At 40.5% G+C, this 19,862-nt stretch overlaps 1 protein-coding gene across 7 annotated transcripts in view; it reads right to left on the reverse strand.

Moving 5' to 3' along the window:
* myh14 (myosin, heavy chain 14, non-muscle) overlaps nt 1-19,384 on the reverse strand; it is a 40,713-nt gene extending 21,329 nt beyond the window's left edge. For 2 of the 7 annotated variants that reach the window (XM_088999236.1, XM_088999240.1), the window contains exons 1-11: nt 19,162-19,382; nt 11,336-11,516; nt 8,982-9,188; nt 7,452-7,608; nt 4,923-4,950; nt 3,677-3,791; nt 2,130-2,222; nt 870-933; nt 539-637; nt 312-455; nt 27-241 (exon numbers count right to left, since the gene is read on the reverse strand). In XM_088999236.1, coding sequence (XP_088855362.1) covers nt 27-241; nt 312-455; nt 539-637; nt 870-933; nt 2,130-2,222; nt 3,677-3,791; nt 4,923-4,950; nt 7,452-7,608; nt 8,982-9,188; nt 11,336-11,503 — 1,290 coding nt within the window. In that variant the 5' untranslated portion in view covers nt 11,504-11,516; nt 19,162-19,382. Of the gene's footprint in view, nt 1-26; nt 242-311; nt 456-538; nt 638-869; nt 934-2,129; nt 2,223-2,564; nt 2,577-2,820; nt 2,869-3,676; nt 3,792-4,922; nt 4,951-7,451; nt 7,609-8,981; nt 9,189-11,335; nt 11,517-19,161 lie in introns of all 7 variants that reach the window. The other 5 variants (XM_088999234.1, XM_088999235.1, XM_088999233.1 and 2 more) reach the window with 5 other exon arrangements.
* Between the last annotated feature and the right edge of the window lie 478 nt (nt 19,385-19,862).

Here is a 19,862-nt window from a genome sequence, read left to right on the forward strand (position 1 = left end):
AACGTTCGGTTGGTTCTCGGAATGACCTGCTCTTTAGTTTGGGCCTTCTGAACGTACTCCCGCCCCACTTTGATCCTGGGCGTGAGGATGGCTCGGGTAAACTCCATCACGTTGATGCCCAGCAGGTGGCACAACTTCTGAGCCGCCGTGTTGTCCGGCATGGACGCCTGATCGTGGTTCTTCTCCTTGGTGAAGGTGATGTTGCCAAACTGGAGAACGGCCGACGTCACCTTCAGCATGGCTGGCGGGCGAGATGAAGGTCAAGGTCGGCGGGGGCAGGTCATTGGCTAGCGACGCTAACGTGGACTTACACATCAGTTCCTCTGGGTTGAACCCCATGATGGCCATGGAGTCCATGGTCTGCGTGAAGTTCTCAGAATCGCTCTGACCGGGAACTGCAATGGTACCTCCGCTGAGGAAGCGGTACTCGTCGGGGGTTCCTAACAGCAGGTCCGCTGAGGTTTCGGCGGGAGAACCGACACAATTCAAGCAATTTGTTTGAAGACCAGGTTTTGTGGCGATCCGTTCTTCTCCTCACATTTCATGGCTTCAGAAGCTCCGTGCAACATCTGGTAGAAGATATGGAAGGTACGTTCATCTTTGGCCTGACGGGTGGCCCGGGATTTTTCCAGGAGGTCTTTGGAGGTTTGCGAGTTAAGGATGTTCACACGCTGATACGAAGGAAGGAAGGAAGGAAGGAAGGCGACCACAATAGCTTGGTTGACACCAAAAAGAGGTCACATAAGACAAATCGGACTGCGCCTTGACTTATGAGTTGCACTTGTATGTCAAAGCAAATTTTCCCATTGAAATGACTTGAAATATGGAGGGGGGGGATGGGGGGTTCGCTTGTGGTGTGCAAAGGATACAGGTCTCAATGTTGGCACCCACAATGTAGCCCGCCACATCAAAATTAATGCGGATGAATTTGCCCTGAGGAACAAAACAAATTTTTGAATTAGTACATGCGCAATAATAAACAAGAAATAATAAATAACAATCATAATAATAATAACAATAATTTACCATGGGGAACGAAAAAATATTAGAATTACGACGCACGCGCAATAATAAATAATAAATAATAAATAATTTACTATGGGGAACGAAAAAATATTTGAATTATGACACACGCCCAATAATAAATAATAAATAACAAATAATAAATAATAATTTAATATGGGGAACGAAAAAATATTTGAATTATGACACGCACAATAATAATAAGAAGAAGAAGAATTTACCCTGGAGAACGAAAAAATATTAGAATTATGACACGCAATAATAATAATAATAATAATAATATTTATAAGCACATTTTTAAACATTCAACCACACTTTACAGCAACAAAAATAATAAGAACATTGATATTTATATTTATATTAATATTACGAATAATAACAACAAAAGCAATAACAATAATAACGATAAGACTAAAAAATATCCTGTGACTGTAAAGTGTCCTTGAGAGTTTTGAAAGGCACTTAGAAATGAAATGTATTATGATGATGATGATTATTATTATTATTATAATTAATAATATTAATTATTAATAATAATAATAATATCGTAATCGTGATAATAGTAATAATAATGGATTAGGGTTATATTTCATTACAATAAGTGTCATTTATAGGCGCCTATCAATTAAAAATGTTATCACAATAAATACATAATAATACATAATAATAAAAATTTCCCCATTTTGGGACTATTAAAGGCTTTCTGATTCTAATTCTGAATAATAATAATAAATGTCATTTATAAGCACCTTTCAAAACTCTCAAGGACACTTTACAGCAACAATAACAATATTCATATTCATATCAATAATAATTATAATAAATAATACATTTCATTTATAAGTGTCTATCAAAATTCTGAAGGACACTTTACAGCAACAACAACAATAATAATAATAATAATAATAGTTACAATACATTTCATTTTTAAGATCCTAGCAAAACACTCAACGACAGTTTACACAGCAAAACCAACAACAATAATAATAATATCAACAATAATAATACTAACAATATAGCTTTGCCTGTTAAAGCGCTATATGAATCAATATGTATTGTACTAATACTACTACTACTAATAATAATAATAATACTCATGAACTTACAAATCTGGAGGAATTGTCATTCTTGGTCGTTTTGGCATTTCCAAAGGCCTCCAGTATTGGATTGGCTTGCAGCAGCTGTCTCTCCAGTTCGCCCTGAATACGCACGCGCATACACGTACACACACGTACACACACACACACACACACACACACACACACAGTTTGCAACGGCATGCACAATACAACCGGAAAATATTTTTGGGATTCATTATTTTCATAGTAAATGGATGTGTCGATTTAAAAATATCTCGGCTGTCATCTTTCGAGAGTATTGACAACAAAGGATGTCCTAAAATAGACATACGCACGCTACTCGTAACAATGGCCGCCACAACTTGTCAAGAACAATGAGCTGTCATGATGCTACAAACGACGGCAGTTTCGGAGAGTCATATTAGTCAGCCCATCGTTGCCCCAGAGTTAGTGCATACTCACATATTGCATAATCTGAGGAATCGTGCAGAAAGTTGGAGACATGGAGGTGGGCAGGTGAACACATGGATGAGATAAAGAAATGGGGTTCATGAAAAAAAAAGGACAGATATGATATTAAACATGAAAAGCGAAGCTCGTTTGGATGTTACATGCAAACATGACAGGAATGAGTTATGATCGCTTGGTTACTGTTAGCCAGCCGGTTAGAAGCACAAAAAAAAGCAGAGGGTGGACAGCGGTAAAGGGGTCGACTCACCTTGTTGACCAAAGTGGTCCCCCGGGTTAAAGAACGAGCGCCATCCATCTGGCCATGCGGCGACGGAAACAGGAGCAGGAAAGACAACGCGGATAAAAGTGCGGGAAAAAGTATGGGTACAAAAGTGCGTCACCCCGCGAGAAAGTGACAAAGGTTAGCGAGAATGCTAAAGACGCAGTACAGGTATAACATGCGACTTACGACCGAGTTCCGTTCCGATCAAACGGTCGTAAATCAAAATGGTCGTAAGTCGAAATCCATTCAAAATGTTGAATAGAGACTCAGAGGCTAAATGACCGCGAGAAAGTGACAAAGGTTAGCGAGAATGCTAAAGACGCAGTACAGGTAATATGCGACTTACGACCGAGTTCCGTTCCGTTCCGACCAAACGGTCGTAAGTCAAAATGGTCGAAAATCGAAAGCCATACAAAATGTTGAATAGAGATTCGGAGACTAAATGACCGCAACAAAGTGACAAAGGTTAGCGAGAATGCTAAAGACGCAGTGCAGGTAATATGCGACTTACGACCGAGTTCCGTTCCGTTCCGAACAAACGGTCGTAAGTCGAAATCCATTGAAAATGTTGAATAGAGACTCGGAGGCTAACTTATGGGAAATAAATGTTTGGCAGACTAAACACACTTTCTGGGAACCAATTAAGTTTGTAAAATGAGATATCACTGCATAAGTCGTAAGTCGAGCTGGTTGTAAGTCGGACGTTACCTGTATTTCAAAGACGTAGAAAAAGAAAGGCAGCGGTAAGCGTTAGCGCCCGTCCAAGCATGACGCGGCGCTGTTTTTGAGCCTCGACATCGCGGCTATGATTGAAAACGGAGTGCGCAAAACCGTATCCAACCTGTAAAGCGTCTTTGCTTCTGTTGGGCGCGGCGCCCTTGTGGGACGACGCCACGTGAGCCAGATACTGAATGACTTTCTTGGTGTTTTCCGTTTTGCCGGCGCCCGATTCGCCCCTGAAACACAAATTCAAGAGTGGCTAAAGCTCATTTTCAAACACAAACTGATGACATCACGTCATTTGTTGACCACAAAATGGGCCTTTGTCACGGCTAACCTTCGCAAGCTAACTGCCGCAAGCTAACTTCCGCCGCGACCTCGCTTGTAAACAGCCTGAGATTTTCCTCGCTACTGATCGACAGGGTACATTGTTGTACTTTCTGACTTCACTCAATATTGCTTTCTGTGAAGGCTAAAATTCTCACATACTTGTTATTAATTAATCCAAGAATTATGAAACTAATTTAATCAACCAATCAATTGACAAATATATTTAATTATTTGGGGAAAAGGGGTCGCATCCAGATATGCTAGCTCTCATGTCAACTCACAGGAACGAACATCGCTGTCTGTGAAGGTTAAAATTGTCACATATGTCATTAATTAATTAAAGAATTAATGAAACAATTAATCAATTAACAAACCAACCAATTAACAATTTATTGATTGATTTTATATCATTTTATTTTTTATTATTTTATATCATTTTATTTTATTTTTTTATTTTTTTATTGTATTTTATTTTAGGAAAAGGGGTCGCATCCATGTATGCTAGCTCTCATGCCTGTCTGTGAAGGCTAAAATTCTCACATATTTGTAATTAATTAAATAAAGACTTAATAAAACAATTAATCAATTAACAAACCAACCAATTAACAATTTATTGATGTATTTTTTTTTATCATTTTATTGTATTTTTTATTTTATTTTTTATTATTTTATATCATTTTATATTATTTTATTTTAGGAAAAGGGGTCGCATCCATGTATGCTAGCTCTCATGCCTGTCTGTGAAGGCTAAAATTCTCACATATTTGTTATTAATTAATCCAAGAATTATTAAACTAATTTAATCAACCAATCAATTAACTAATTAATTTGACTAACTATGAACTTTTTTTGGGGCGTTGGAAAGGGAGTCGCATTTAATGTATGCTAGTTGTCATGATTTTTTCTTTTGTGGTCTAATTTAACGATGAAGCGGGACTCCAAAAAGGTCGTGAAAAAGCCAGAAGAGACGTGAACCAATCCCGTATTACCCGAAAGCAAGGCTTGCAAAACTAAGGAGGCAGATTTCGGCTACTCACGTGCAAAGGATTGACTGATCCTCTCGCTCTGTGTGAAGGCAAAAAAGAAAAAAAAAGTGACATCACATCAAGTCGTCAATCAAAAAAGGTGACGTTGACAAGTTGGCCGGCCCCCTCTTCTGGCTACACGTGACTATTGGAAAAGCACTTGTATTTCTATGAGCATTATTCATTTGATATACAGTGATACCTTGGCTTACAAACTTAACTGGTTTCCAGACAGAGTGTGTAAGGCGAAAAGTGTGTATCCCAAACAATAATTTCTCATGGGAAACCATTAAAATGACAATAATCCGTTCCCAGGTTCCCATGAAACATCATTTTCTACTTTCCTAAAGCCTGAAAACTACACAAAATATACATTATTTTATGTACAATAAATGTGATATGCTATTGTAATTAAAGAAATAAAATATACTCTATAATCAAGTCATTTTATTGACCTTTGTGATGGTCGATGGCTTGATGGAATGGAGTAGCCATCTTGAGGAATGATTCCTTGTAAGCTTTGGCAGCTTTATCGTCAGAACTGGCTGCCTCATCATGACGAATGACACTATGAATCCCTGTATGACGCTTAAAGTTCTCGAACCATCCGTGGCGAGCCTTGAAATCATCAATGGATGAAGAACTTCCAGGTTGCCTCTTGACGATGAAGTTGCCGTGCTTTCTCTGCCATAATTTTACCTAGTTCCTCATCAATTGTGTTCGATTTAGCTGGGTTGATAGCTTTTTGCATCAAGTGTACAGATGGCTTGGACGGGTTATTTGTGGAGCCTGATTGATGTGATATTTTAACCTTGCAGTCTACACTTTGTCTTTGAACTATCAATAAAGTTGAAACGAGTCCAAATGTCACTGTTTTCTATCCATTTTCTCACTCTCTCTGTTATTTGTTGATTTATTTATGTATTTAGGGAAAATGAGTCACAGCTATGTATGCTAGCTCTCATGCCGTAACTCATGGGAGCTAATATCGCTGTCTGTGAAGGCTAAAATTGTCACGTGTTTGTAATTAATTAATCAAAAAAATTACTAATTACAACTAATTACAAGCACATGTATTTATTTATTAATTACACTTATTTTAGGAAAATGAGTCACAGCCATGTATGCTAGCTCTCATGCCGTAACTCATGGGAGCTAATATCGCTGTCTGTGAAGGCTAAAATTGTCACGTTTGTAATTAATTAATCAATCGATGCCTTTGAACTCTCAATAAAGTTGAAACGAGTCCAAATTTCACTGTGTTTTATATCCATTTTCTCACTCTCTGTCGTCCGCCTATCTATTTTATTTTGCAGCTCTGTGTTTCTGTAAAACTCGCCCTCACTGCTGCGTTCTTGACCAATCACGTGGCTTTAACCGACGACTGGGGGTGGGGAATAGAGAATCAAAACAAGCCGGCTGCCATTTTCTCGTTAGTAGAACGGGCTCGTTCGCAAACGACACATCCCTCATTGTGGCACTCAGTGCGTATCCCGAAAAATAGTTTGTATGCCAAGGTAAAATGTTCATAAATGTAACGTTCGTAAACCGAAAAGTTCGTAAGCCAAGGGCTTCGTCAACAAAATATGTAATTTTTTGTGCGGCTGCAAAGACTCAATGGCATTTGACGAGCCACCAATTGATTTGACGTCAAGATGCCACTGCAAATCCAAATGAGCCATCCGACGACTGCACACCTCATTTTAGCGACGCGTCGCATGATTGACAGACGAGAGAACAGAGTCATTGATCCGTGCCAATTGCGATGACGCGAACTTCCTCCGCTGTCCGCCCAATTGGAGCCACAAAAGGTCGCGCACGCCTCCTTCCGGACATTCTTTGTTGGCCGGACTCGTCAGCGCTCCATAGGATCTTTTCACATGTGTTGAAGCGTGGAAGAATTCATACTGGTCGTACTGGTTCTGTCGCCGCGGTAACACGCCCGCAGCCAACCCCGAGGGTGGTGCCTCGTACATCGCCCCACAATCCGATCTGCCCCGTCTTGTTATCTCAGGGAGGCACCCTGGGGCACAGATGTTGCTCATTCCACCTGCTTCAAAATCCTTACCTTTTTGTCGCCAACCCAGCGGTGAGAAGTTACAAACGACACCTTTGAGTACAGTAGGAAATTCAAGTATCTGTACTTAACTTATCTGAAGACTTTTGACTTTGACCGTAGCTTGTTAGCTTTTTTATCTAAACTCTGGGCGTGTGCTATTAGCATACTGTAGTGTCAATTTTATCCACCCTCCGCACCCTGCCCACCACCTTTTCCAGCAACTCCCCTCAGGCAGGCGCTACTAGCGCAAGTACTAGGGCAAGTACTTTTGTCAAGTCCGCCTATGTCAAATGCTAAATTCCCGTCGCTAGTCCAATTTCTATCCACTTTTGATAAGAGCGCTAAGCGGCGGGTAAGCCACACCCTGGAATCGCACTCACGGCGAGGTAGCGCGACCAAAGATCACGCACGCGATTGAGCGGCGCATTCCAGGCGAGCCTCGCTGATAGCAGACGCTGGAAGATAGCGGGCGCTAAACGTACCTTGTAGCATGCTCCGATAGGCCGCCTCGGAGATGGCGTAAATGTGCGGCGGCATCTCGTGACGCTTTTTGCCGCGATACATCTCCACGATGGACTCGGTGTAGATGGGCAGGTGCTTGTAGGGGTTGACCACCACGCAGAAGAGGCCGGAATAGGTCTGCAAAAGTGGAAAACGGGTGTTCAACAGGCAGGCTGTGGTGCTGTGGTGCTGTTGGCTTGCCACGTCATCCTAGCAAGACCACGTGCCAATGTCTCTTTGGGAGCTTGTGGCTGCAATTCTGCTTATTCTTTTTCATTTCCCCTTCCTTTCAGAATTTTGCTGCTATAAATTGTCAATTTCTCCACTCTGAGACTAATAAAGGTTAATCTAATGAAATCTAATTTAATCTAAACAATTCTAACCTAAATAAATATAATCTACCCTAACCTAATCTCATGTAATCTAATTGAATCTAATCTAAAATTAATCTAACCCAATGTAATATAACCTAATCTAAACAAATCCAAATTAATCTAATTTAAATTAAACTAATTTACATAAATCTCATCTAATGTCATTTAATTTAATCCAATCTAAAATTAATAATAATAATAATAATAATAATAATAATCGAAACAAATCGAATCTAAACAAATCTAATCCAATCGGATTTAATTTGATTTGATTTAATTGAATCTAATCTAATGAAAAATCATCTCATCTAAATTTATATAATCTAAAGTAAATTAATTTAATGTAGTTAAATGTAATCTAATCAAACCTGTTTATCTAATTTAATCTGTTTTAATCTAGAAAAAAAAATCATCTAATCTAAATGAAGCCAATGTAATCTAAATTAAATTAATTAAATTTACATTTATTGCAATCTAATCTAATATAATTTACTATAATTTAATCTAATTTAATGTACTCTGATCTAATCTAACCTATTATAATCTAATTGAATCTAATTCTAATCTAATCCTAACCAAATTCAAATTGTATTTTATTTTATTTAATCTAATAAATAATCATAATATAATTCTACTCCTCATATAATTCTAATCCAATCTAATGTAATCTAATCTAATATAATCTAATTTATTCTAATCTAATGCAATGCTAATCTAATCTAAAACTAATGCCAATATAAGGCTAATATAATGCTAAATGTAAATTGGGAATTTCTCCACTAATCTAATCTAATCTAATCTATTGCAATGCTAATCCAAAACTAATGCTAATATAATGCTAATCTAATGCTAATATTATTTTATCTAATCTATTCTAATCCTACTCTTGTTTTATTTCATGTCATCTAATCAAATTTGAATCCAATGTAATCCTCACCCTACTTTATACAACCTCATTTTTTATGTATTCAGATGGACGTAGCCATGTCGTAAAATGCAACGGAAAGCGTGACTCTGTAGGGTCACGCTTTCCGATTCCGGTGGCGGGTCAATTCCGATGGCACTTTCGCCCAAAAGGGGGGGGGCGGGCGTGGGGGGGGGGTCGGGTGGTCTGGTCTTGCTTGTGTGCGGACTCACGTAGATCAGGCCGGAGTAGTAGCGCTCCCTCAGGTTGTGCAGCACCGAGGCTTCGTTGAGGCACGTCAGGTCGGCCATGTCCTCCACTTTGCTGAAGCGCGGTGGGTTCATGCGCTGCACTTCCTCCCTGGACAGCGTCAGCAGCCTCTGGCTGTCGCTCAGCTCCACCTCCACCTCGTCGCCGCGCTCCTGCTTGACGCTGGCCGACTACGGACCGCAAAAAAAAAAAAACCGGAAGACGGAATTTGACCTTGTTAGGCCTCTCGAGTGGAATTACAATGGACACTTTTGACATTAAACTGCATTAGTTACAACTTGATTTTTGATGGACAGCGATACCTCAATTTACAAACTTAATCGGTTCCCAGAAAGTGTGTGTAAGGCAAAAAGTTAGTCTTCCAAACATTTATTTCCCATAAGAAACCATTAAAATGACAATAATCCGTTCCCAGGTCCCCATAAAACATCATTTTCTACTAAATAAGACTTTTATTATTATTCTTATTATTATTCTTCTTCTTATTATTATTATTATTACTATAAATTGTTGGGTCATTTTGATTGGCGGCGCGGTATGTGTGATGGGTGCTTTTCCGCGGCGACAGAACTGTGGCGAGGGATGGGCAAGCTTCGACCGAGTGACTTAGCAGGCTAAACGCTAACGTTGAGAGAATTCCAGACATCTGACGCACGCGGAAGGAGAAAGTGCTGTTATTTAGCGACACGGCTAAACCAACAACGGCTTTTCATATCTTGACGCTGATTGATTCACCAACTAATTCATTAAGATTAATCAATTCATTAGGTAAGTAATCAATTATCAGTAAGTATTAATCGGTTAAGGGAAAAGCCAAAAGGAAATGAAGATTAATCGGTTAATCAACTAAGCGGTTAATTATTTATTCATTTAATGAATCAGTGAATTAACTCCTTCACTGCCATTCACAAATTCATTGGGGAATTGAAAAGATGACATAGAGCGCCATTCCCAAATTAATTCCGGTTTTGGAAAACTTTTTTCAATCAATAAAAGCCTTAGACTGGTAACATCCCAGTTACGACCTGGTTCCGTTCCGACAAAACGGTCGCAAGTCCAAATCCATTCCAAATGGCCGACGTGACGTTTACACGGCAGGATAGTATACCGTGTCAATCAGTTGTTTTTAAGCAACGTTTTCGATTGAATATTATGATATACCAATCTGTTTATAGTTCAACTATACATTTTATAACTTTTAGTGTCATCTTTATCATTTTATAATTTGTATTATCGACACGCTGAAGGAAGAAAAGCAGTGTACTGTACGACAGGAGATGTTGCCGAGACGGTATCTGCACTGTGTAACTACTGTATTGAGTGTAGTCACGCAGTAGATTGCTGTGTGAGTATGTGACATGCTGGCTGGCCAAAATTGTAGTACGCGTTGCCGGATGCTAGCGCGTTGCGGTGGCAGGCGTAGAATTTTTAAAAAATGGTCTTGCGGTCGTGGTCTTAAGTACGGGTGGTCGTAACTCTGTAACTTGTGAGTTCCACGTTCAACTATTGGGCTAGCTAGCTAGCCGACTCGCTAGGTAGCGCTCTTTCTATTCAGCGAGCTGGCTAATCCCTTACATCACAGTTGTCAAAGTAAAGGCCCGGGGGCTAAATCTGGCCCGCCGCATCATTTTATTCGGCCCGCCAAAGCAAATCAAGCATGTCAAGTGCCATTTTGCTTGCTATCGTCCCAACCAAAATGTCAAATTGTCCCATATAAACAACAATAACAGCCATTATTTCGGACTTCCAATTTGAAAACTAGTTTTTCATCAATTTGTTGTGCGCTCTAGATGTAAAATGTGGACGGGACGAAACATTCTAATGGCTTCCACAAATTCAAAATGGCCCCCAAAAGGACACCATAACTACAATGTGGCCCGCGGCAAAAAAATAGTTTTTTACGGCTAAAAACACCTTCCTCTATATCACAGGTGTCAAAGTCGAGGCCCGGGGGCCAAATCTGGCCCGCCGCATCATTTTATTCGGCCCGCCAAAGCAAATCAAGCATGTCAAGTGCCATTTTGCTTGCTATCGTCCCAACCAAAATGTCAAACTGTCGTATGTAAACACCAATAACAGTCAATATTTTTGGAGTATTTTTGAGATGTGGCCCCTCCCACTGTGGCAAAAAATGACTTGTACACGCTTGCTTGAGTCCAACTCGGCGACGGGGGTCTCCCGACAATTGTCGTGACTGCAAAATTCCGATCTGAACGTCAACTGTTGGGTCAACTGGATGCGCGACAGCCTTTGCTCGCAACAACCTTTGAATATACGACGTTTTGATTTTTATCTTCTTCCATTTTTGCTGACTCACCTCAAAGCCGTGCTTCTCCGACGGCACCCACACCAAACGTTTGGCGGCCCAGTCGGCCTGGCCGGCGGCGGAGAGCGTGGCCTGCTTGGCGGTGGGGGAAGCCGGGACCACCCCCGACGTGAGGTAGCGGGTGACATCGTTCGCGACGCCCCCTAATGGCCGAGACATGATACTGCTGACACTGTGACAAGGGAGAAAGGGGGGGAGGGGAGGCTCCATTAAAATGATTCAAACAGAAAGCGCTTATAGCCTGAACGCCATCACAAGCACGGATTTGCAACCTGAATTTCAATATTTGTCGCGGTCAATTTGATGAGTTTACTCACTACAATGTTTGTCCTTCATTTTCGAGTTCAACCGCTAACCACCGCTAACCACCGCTAACCACCGCTAACACATTCGCTGCCCTTCACGAATTGATTCGGGAATTAAAAATATGACGCCATTCCCAAATTTGTTCAGGTTTTGCTTTTCCATGCTTGGGTGCCGATCAAGCGCTGGTCAGACCTCTGCCAATATTTTTTCCTTTCCACAGGGGGGCAGCATTTCCATTTTTCTCCATACTAGTGCTTTGTTGCAGCATCAGCTGTTGTTAAAGGGCTATATATTCCATTGTATTTTGTGCATCTGGCCCCCATTTCAAGCTCATATAACTCCAGATTCATATACAGTAAAGTCTCGTTATATCGATATCGGATATATCGATAGTCCCGGTTATATCGATACTATTTCTATGCACGCACGGAGAAAATTACATGCAAACAGGGTCGGATATATCGATAGTCCCGGTTATATCGATATTTTTTCGGACTCCCTTGAATATCGATATAACGAGACTTTACTGTAATAATAATAATAAACGCTGGCACTGGAGTGGACGCATTTTTTGCACATTGTTAGCCAGTCAATGAGTTAATTAATGTAGCCAACTTTTGTTGATTGTCGCAATTTTAGAAAATTTAAAAAAAAACATTTTGAAAATCAGCATTTTCAAACATTTGGGGGCTCATTGAGTCAATTATCGTATTTTCCCGGTGTGCCCAAAGGCCTTGATTTTCTTCCGCACACGCAATATCATTTCGAATGAGTATTCATGGCAAGTTGGTTGTCTATTTTTTCCAGCACGTAAAGTCGCAAAAATGACCGGTTCAAAACGTAAAAGTTGTACAAATGTTTTTTGATCAGACATTTAGAACACACATCTGATTTGTGTCATAATGGAGGACTAAAAACACGGTGGGAGGACGAATAGCGGGCAGGAAGCATCCAGGCCACATGCGAAGTAAGCGCGCACCAGCGATGGCCTAATTGGAAGACAGAACAACTCAAGGGGAAGACCGAGATTCGTGAAAAGGGGATCGAGGGGGATGAAATTGACGTGACAGCTGAGTGAAACGAGCCGCAGCGTCGCAAAGTGGAAAAGTGGAAGCGAGTGCTCCTACAAAAGCGTTCCGGGTGATTATTGTGTGAAAGACGAGGTCGCCGGCGTGAAATGAACACGGAGGTACGACAGGGGGCCATCGCAGCGCTGATGATTTGTGACAACGTCGTGACAAGCGGTCCATCCAAAACGTCCCAATGAGGCCACAAAGACTGATGACGACGCGGGTGAACGCTCGCTGCTTGGTTTGCTCTCACCCGCGAATATGACATTTATTCGGGTCCGATATGGATTTTAAAAGATACATTTTTAACTCATTGACTGCCAAACGTGCAAAAATGTGTCCACTCCAGTGCCAGGGTTTTTGTCATTGTCACTCAAATTGCAGGTCACACAGAATATTGACTTTTAGGACTACATAAACATTCAATACAGCGTTAGAAACCTTAGAAGCTCTTCTTTCATTGGAAAAAAAAGTTAATTCCTAAATCATCTGGAGTTATATGAGCTTGAAATGGGGGCGGCTGTGCAAAACATAAGTCCCGCCCCCTCGTGGGAGGGAAAAAAGATAGCCAGAGGTCTAACCAAATTCGGGTGACAATGAAAAGCTATGTATTAGCTAGCTCGCTAACTTTCTATCTATTTGAGTTATTGCGGGTTTAGTGAATGCTGGCGCATGTGGCTGCCACTGCTCACCCACAGGTCCTGTGACTGTAAAGTGACTTTGAGAGTTTTGAAAGGCGCTTAGAAATCAAATGTATTATTATTTATTATTATTATATAGGTTTATGGATGTGGTCAAAGAGGACATGAAGGTAGCTGGTGTGCGAGAAGAGGATGCACAAAACCGCGAAAGATGGAGGACATTGATTCGCTGTGGCGACCCCTGAAGGGAAAAGCCCAAAGGAAAAGAAAAAAGAAGAGTCAGGCAGTCAATGAGTTAATTTGTTGGTCTATTTGTACGTCAAAGTGTTGTTATAACTCCAAATTTATGATTTAAGTTGAAAAATGACGATTTTTGTTGTATTTTTACCAAAAACAAGAGTTGAATAATAATAATTTGATAATGGCAATGATTCTAAAATGAAGCACGGCCATTTCTGGTTGAAAGATCTTCAACGGCGGCCATTTTAGAAGCTTTCTGTCAAAAACAACAAACTAAACTGTTTCTATTTAGAAGGGTATTTTATTTATTGGTTTTCGTATTATGTGTTTTCTCTTTATTTATGAATGTATCTATGCTTGTCTGTGACTGTAAAGTGTCCTTGAGAGCTTTGAAAGGCGCTTGAAATCAAATGTATTATTATGATGATAAAAACGGTCCCATACAACTAGCCACAATTGCGCTTTGTCTTTGATTGTTCCACTGTTATAGAAATTGACATCGGAGACAATGACATATTCTTCCACAAAACCTCACCAGTTCTCAAAAGACGTCCGGACGTCCAGAACCAAACACTCCTATGACTAATAACCTGACTTTGTTTATTTTGTCACGATGAAAAAAACGCTTTGCGGACAGTCACGCGACCTTCATCATGGCCGCCGTCCCCTTCCGTCGCATTCACACGAGCGACTTTCGTGACTTCCGAAGCGCAACTCCCGAGAATTCGTCGTGTTATCCGATAAACCGAGCGCGGCGCTGAGAAATGCCGAGCGACTGTGAAAGCGCCCCGCCAGCCAGTTGGTTAGCGCGTGTCAAATATTCGGTGTCTCCGAGCCACGGCAGGTATGTCATCGGGCTTGATTCCTGTCGTACTAACGCTCTGACGTTTTTGTTTTTTTCTTGACTTGCGACGTTTGTTGATGACACTGTTTTGTTGTAACGCCGCCACTACCAAACCTGTTACAATGAGACAGGGTGTGGAAGAGACAATAGAGGCAGCGCCACCCAGCTAGCTAGCCAGTCTGTCACTTTGTGGCAATCAAATAACTCTCGCTTGGTTTGGGGAAACGACATATAGATGCCCTATTTTTTTATTATTAAATGTTCTTCTTGAAATATAAAAATGACTGAGGTGAAAATTCAATGGTTCCAAGTTAACGACACTGAACATGGGAATTAATGACTGGGAAAAAATGGAGTCTAGCGTAGCGCTAGCAAGTCATCCAGTCTGGATTCTGGGATCATATATTTTCCTCAAATTACCTACTCAGCCAATCTTTCCCCTTTTTTGCTTCCTTTTATTCCTATGGAAGGTTTCCAAAAATAAAAAAAATACTAAATTGGCAATCCTAATGGTCGGTGTAGCTTTTCACAATCGCATTAGCTGTATCGAAGCTAGCTATTTATGCCCTGCCCCAATTTTTTTTATTTTTTATTATTTCTTTTAATTGTTTTTTTTGGGGGTGGGGCATGGGGACTTTCTTTTATTCCTATTAAAGGTTTCCAAAAATAAAAAGAACTAAAATAGCAACTCTAATGGTCAGGTTTAGCTTTTCATAATTGCATTAGCTGTTTCTAAGCTAGCTATTTATCCTGTCCGAGGCAGGTTTCCCTTTGGGGGACGACAAAGGATACCCAAATGTTTTATTACTTATGTTAATTCTTTTTTTGGGGTGTGGGGGCTTCCTTTTATTCCTATGGAAGGTTTCAATACAAAAAAAAATAGCAACCCTAATGGTCAGGTGTACGTTTTCTCAATTGCATTAGCTGTTTCTAAGCTAGCTATTTATCCTGTCCCGAGGCAGGTTTCCCTTTGGGGACAACAATGCACACTCAATTTTTGTATGATTTATCTATTTATTTATTTATTTATGTTTTTATGAATGTTTTTATGTATGTTTTTATGTACGTATTTATATATTTATTTAGCACACCCAATTTTGTATGTATTATTTATTTATTTATTTATTTATTTATTCATGTATTTATGTATTTATGTATGTTATGTATGCTTTGTTGTCCCTTGGGACAACAAAGCACACCCAATTTTTGTATGAAGCATTTTTTTATTTTTTTATTTAATTAATTTATGGATTTATGTATTTATTTATTATTTATATATATATTTATATATTATATATATATATTTATATATATATATATAATATATTTACGGATTTATTTATGTATTTATTAATGTATTCGTGTATTTATTTATTTGTGTATGTTTTTATTTATTTATTTATTTATTTAATTTGTGTCTTTATGTATCTATTTATATATTAACTCTTCATCTATTTATGTATCTATTAATCTATTAATCTATTTATTTTATTATTGTATTTATCAGTAGTTTTTTTGTTGTTCTTGACTTCAAGATGGTTTTCTACTTCTTCCTTTCCTTTCATCACTTTGCTCCGATGAAATGTCAATTTCTCCACTGGGAGACTAATAAACACTAATCCAATCCACTCCAAATGACATCATTGCATGTGATCGCCAGTACAACATCGTGGTGGTCAATTTTGCATCCAAAATCATCAACAATGTCAAGAAAAAAAAAACATCTGCTGGAATGTCCTCACTACGTTCAACTTGACATCATAAACTTTCTATCTTGTGTGGCTGGCAAGCGTGGGAGATGCGGACTCTCATTGGGCCACAATTCCGTCTTGTTTGTCCTGTTCCTACACACACACACACACACACACACACACACACACACACAGAAGCAAACGGCTTCCTTCCATAGCAACATTCTGAACGCTGCAACCCAACAAACAACAACCCAAATCGAGGCCTATCTACTATTTAAGGCTGTTATTTTTGTTTTCTTTTAAATATATGCATCTGCACCACAGCTCAAGGTTCTGGGTTTGAATCCCGTTGTTTTGAAAAGAATGGTTAAAGTGTAAAATGACAAATAGGATAGGACAGAAGGTAAGAAAGGAATCAAGGAAAGGAATAAACACGCTGAGATGAGCTTTATTAGTCTCGCAGTGGAGAAATTATAATTTTACAGCAGAAAAGTTATGAATGGAAGAGAAAAGGAAAAAAGAAAAACAAGACCGAGGAGCTGTTGTCAAGGCAGCCATCTTGGAAGTCATAACAACAACAAAAATAAAAATAATATAGTAGTGTTGGGGTGGTGTAAGGACCCCTCAAAATATTCAATAGTCATTTTTTAAGGCACTTTGAGAGAAATTACAATTTCACAGAAGCAAAGTTATGAAAGGAAGAACAAAGGCAGAAAGAAAAAGTAGAAAAACAAGATCTAGGAGCTGCTGTAAAGGCAGCCATCTTGGAAGTCAAAACGACAAAAATAACAAATAATATAGTAGCGTTGGGACACCCCCAACCAGGACCAAGTCAAAACATTCAATTGTCGTTCTTTTTAAGCCGCTTTGCGAGAAATTACAAGTTCACAGCAGCAAAGTCATGAAAGGAAGAGAAAAGTAAAGGCAGCCATCTTGGAAGTTAAAACAACAACAACAACAAAAATAACAAATACTATAGTAGCGTTGGGGGGTGTAAGGACCCCGTCAAAACATTCAATTGTCTTAAATGACAACCGACACCATTTTTTTTGTTTCCTAACTGACATCAGAAAAACGTTTTATAGCATCTAAAATACCCAAAACACGCAATATGAGATTTCTAGTCAAATGCAAAACACCAATCAAAATGACTTCAAGTGTCCCAAAACTACTTCAAAATGACCTCGGAAATGGCGAGTTTAAGAAGATCCCGCCCCCTTGTTCGTGACGTCACGCCACGTCATCCAGTTATGAATATGATTCAAATAGTGCTGAAGAGGAAAGCATAAATGTTTGCAATCGATTAAAGACGTCCTTCCGTATCAATTCGAGCTATAAGGACTCCAATGTAGCATCCCAAAAAATGCACAAGATGGCGCCCAAGCTCCTTTGGAAATGGGCTGATTTGCCTGCTGCGAATTTGTGTCAACTAGTATCAAATAGTAGTCTTGGTGCAACACACAACGATTCACCATCGCGTTGTTTATGTGTTTTCCTTCTAATTTCGCCATCAACACGGATCAACACGAAGTTTTCAGACAAAAAAAAGTCCCCAAAATGCATTGTGTATCGCTTTCTCGGTCAGGGGCGTTCCTTCCGTGACGTCACGTCAGGAATCGTCACCAACTCAAAAACAAGACTTCCCGAATATTCAGCATGAGTCTTAAAAGGTAAAATATAGCTATATGCCGTGGAATCTTTGTCAAATACGCTGAGTAGAAGTCATTTGAAGTGATTTTACAAATTATGGACACAACTTGTCCAGAGGCGTCGGTTGTCCTTTAAGTCAAAGTCAGCTTTATTGTCAAATATGCTAATATGCATGACATACAGCACAGATGAAACTAATGTCCTCTGGGACCCACTGTGCAAGGCACTTAAAATATCTCTAAAAAGACAGACAATACATGTAATTTCTGAATGTAAAATGAGGTAGTGTCGTATGCAAAGTGGGGTAGTGTCGTCATGCAAAAACAAACAAACAAAAAACGGTTGAAGTGAAAAAAATAGAGTTCAGGATGATAGTACAGCGCATAGCGTGTATTCACAGTTTGGTGAGTGTGGCAGTGGGAAGGGGCAGGGGGGGCAGGGCTGGGAGGGAGTTCATTTTTTTAACCGCTTTGACAGTAGCAGCCATCTTGGAAGTCAAAACAACAACAAAAATAACAAATAATATAGCAGGTATTGTGTGTTGGGGGTTGTAAGGACCAGGTCAAATAGTCAATTGTCTTAATTTTTTTTGAAGCCGCTTTGAGAGCTATTTGATGAATCAGGTGACATTTTTTGGGGGGTTGACACTTCACAGACGCAAACTGAAGGGGGGCAAGCAATATTTCATATTTTATTTTGGAGGGGCGGGGGTCCTCCGTAGATAAGACATGGGAGTGAAAGGAATTCAATCCATTTTGAATTGGTATGACATTGGAGGCAGACACGCCTTCCTCTCGTTGGCTTTAAAGGTGCATAATGAGGCATTTTATCAGCAAGGCAAAGGCTTGTAATGAAGCCATTATGAAAATGACATGCAAGCACACCCTGCCTGGGCGTTGTGAGCGTGGGGACCCTGACAATGCCCACCACCCTTCCCCTGTGACTAAAAAAACAACACACACACCTCGGTGATCGATTGATTGCTGGTCATTTTCCCCACCGACTGACATGTGGAAGGCGAAAATGACACATGGCAGCGAAAAATAATACCTGACTTTTATTTTGTCTCACGTTACAAAAGGTTCATAGCACACCGATTGGCTGCCGCTCACAACGGCTGCAATGCGTAATGAAACGGTCATAGACAGCCGGTGGCTTTCCCTTTGTAAAAAAACATTTCGAGGCACGTCTTTGTTTTTAACAAAGCTAAAAAAACAATCCCGTGAACGCCTCACCACTAACGTTGATTCTTACGCCGCTTCGACTAGCTTTAGCCTGGCTACAAGGTGCAAATATGAGGCGTTCAAGACACACCGGCGGCGGCTCCGTTTTTTCCCAACTTAAATTCAAGACACCGCTTCAAAGCTCTTACCTTCAGCTTGTGCTCGAAACGGTTAAAGGTCAACGGAGGGACCGTCCTCGGGATCTTTCTTGGCTTTTTTTTTTTTGCTCTCGGATAGGTGTCGGAGCCTACCGCAGAGGAGAACGTTCTTTTATCATCGTACCGTTCAAGCCCAGTGGAGCCGCACCATTCAACATACACACGTCCTGCTTGGGAATCAAGTAGACACAGAGGGAGGGGAAAGAGAGAGAGAGAGAGAGAGATAAAGAGAGAGATAGAAAGACAGCGAGAGAGAGAGAGAAAAGGAGAGAGAGAGTAAGGGCAGAGCGAAAGGCTTCAGCACCAAATCCACACTTCCGGTCCAAACACCAATCAGAAGCGAAAGTTCGGGCCCAGTTGAGACACTCGCCAATGGGAAGCTACAAAGGGGCAACCGCGAAGCCACCCTTGACGACTCGGTGACATCCGACCCGCCCCTTGACTGGTACCATACGGAAGCAGTGACGAATGGCATGAAAGCAATGACGCCGATTGACCAATGACGACGCGGGGTGGGCGGGGCGGGTGTCGACGACAGCCAACGGCAGCGCCGCAGCAGGTGCCTGGGCGGGTCGCGCGTCAGCCTCGCGCAACCACGACGTCCTTTGTTTTGGACGACGAGGCTGACAAGAAGATTGGACACCGATCTGGGGTCGGTTTGGGTTGCACACGATTCGCACAAAGTACGTGAT

Source organism: Hippocampus bargibanti, linkage group LG06 (genome assembly GCF_051943395.1).
Source record: "Hippocampus bargibanti isolate YZ-2025 linkage group LG06, ASM5194339v1, whole genome shotgun sequence".
Classification (NCBI taxonomy): domain Eukaryota; kingdom Metazoa; phylum Chordata; class Actinopteri; order Syngnathiformes; family Syngnathidae; genus Hippocampus; species Hippocampus bargibanti.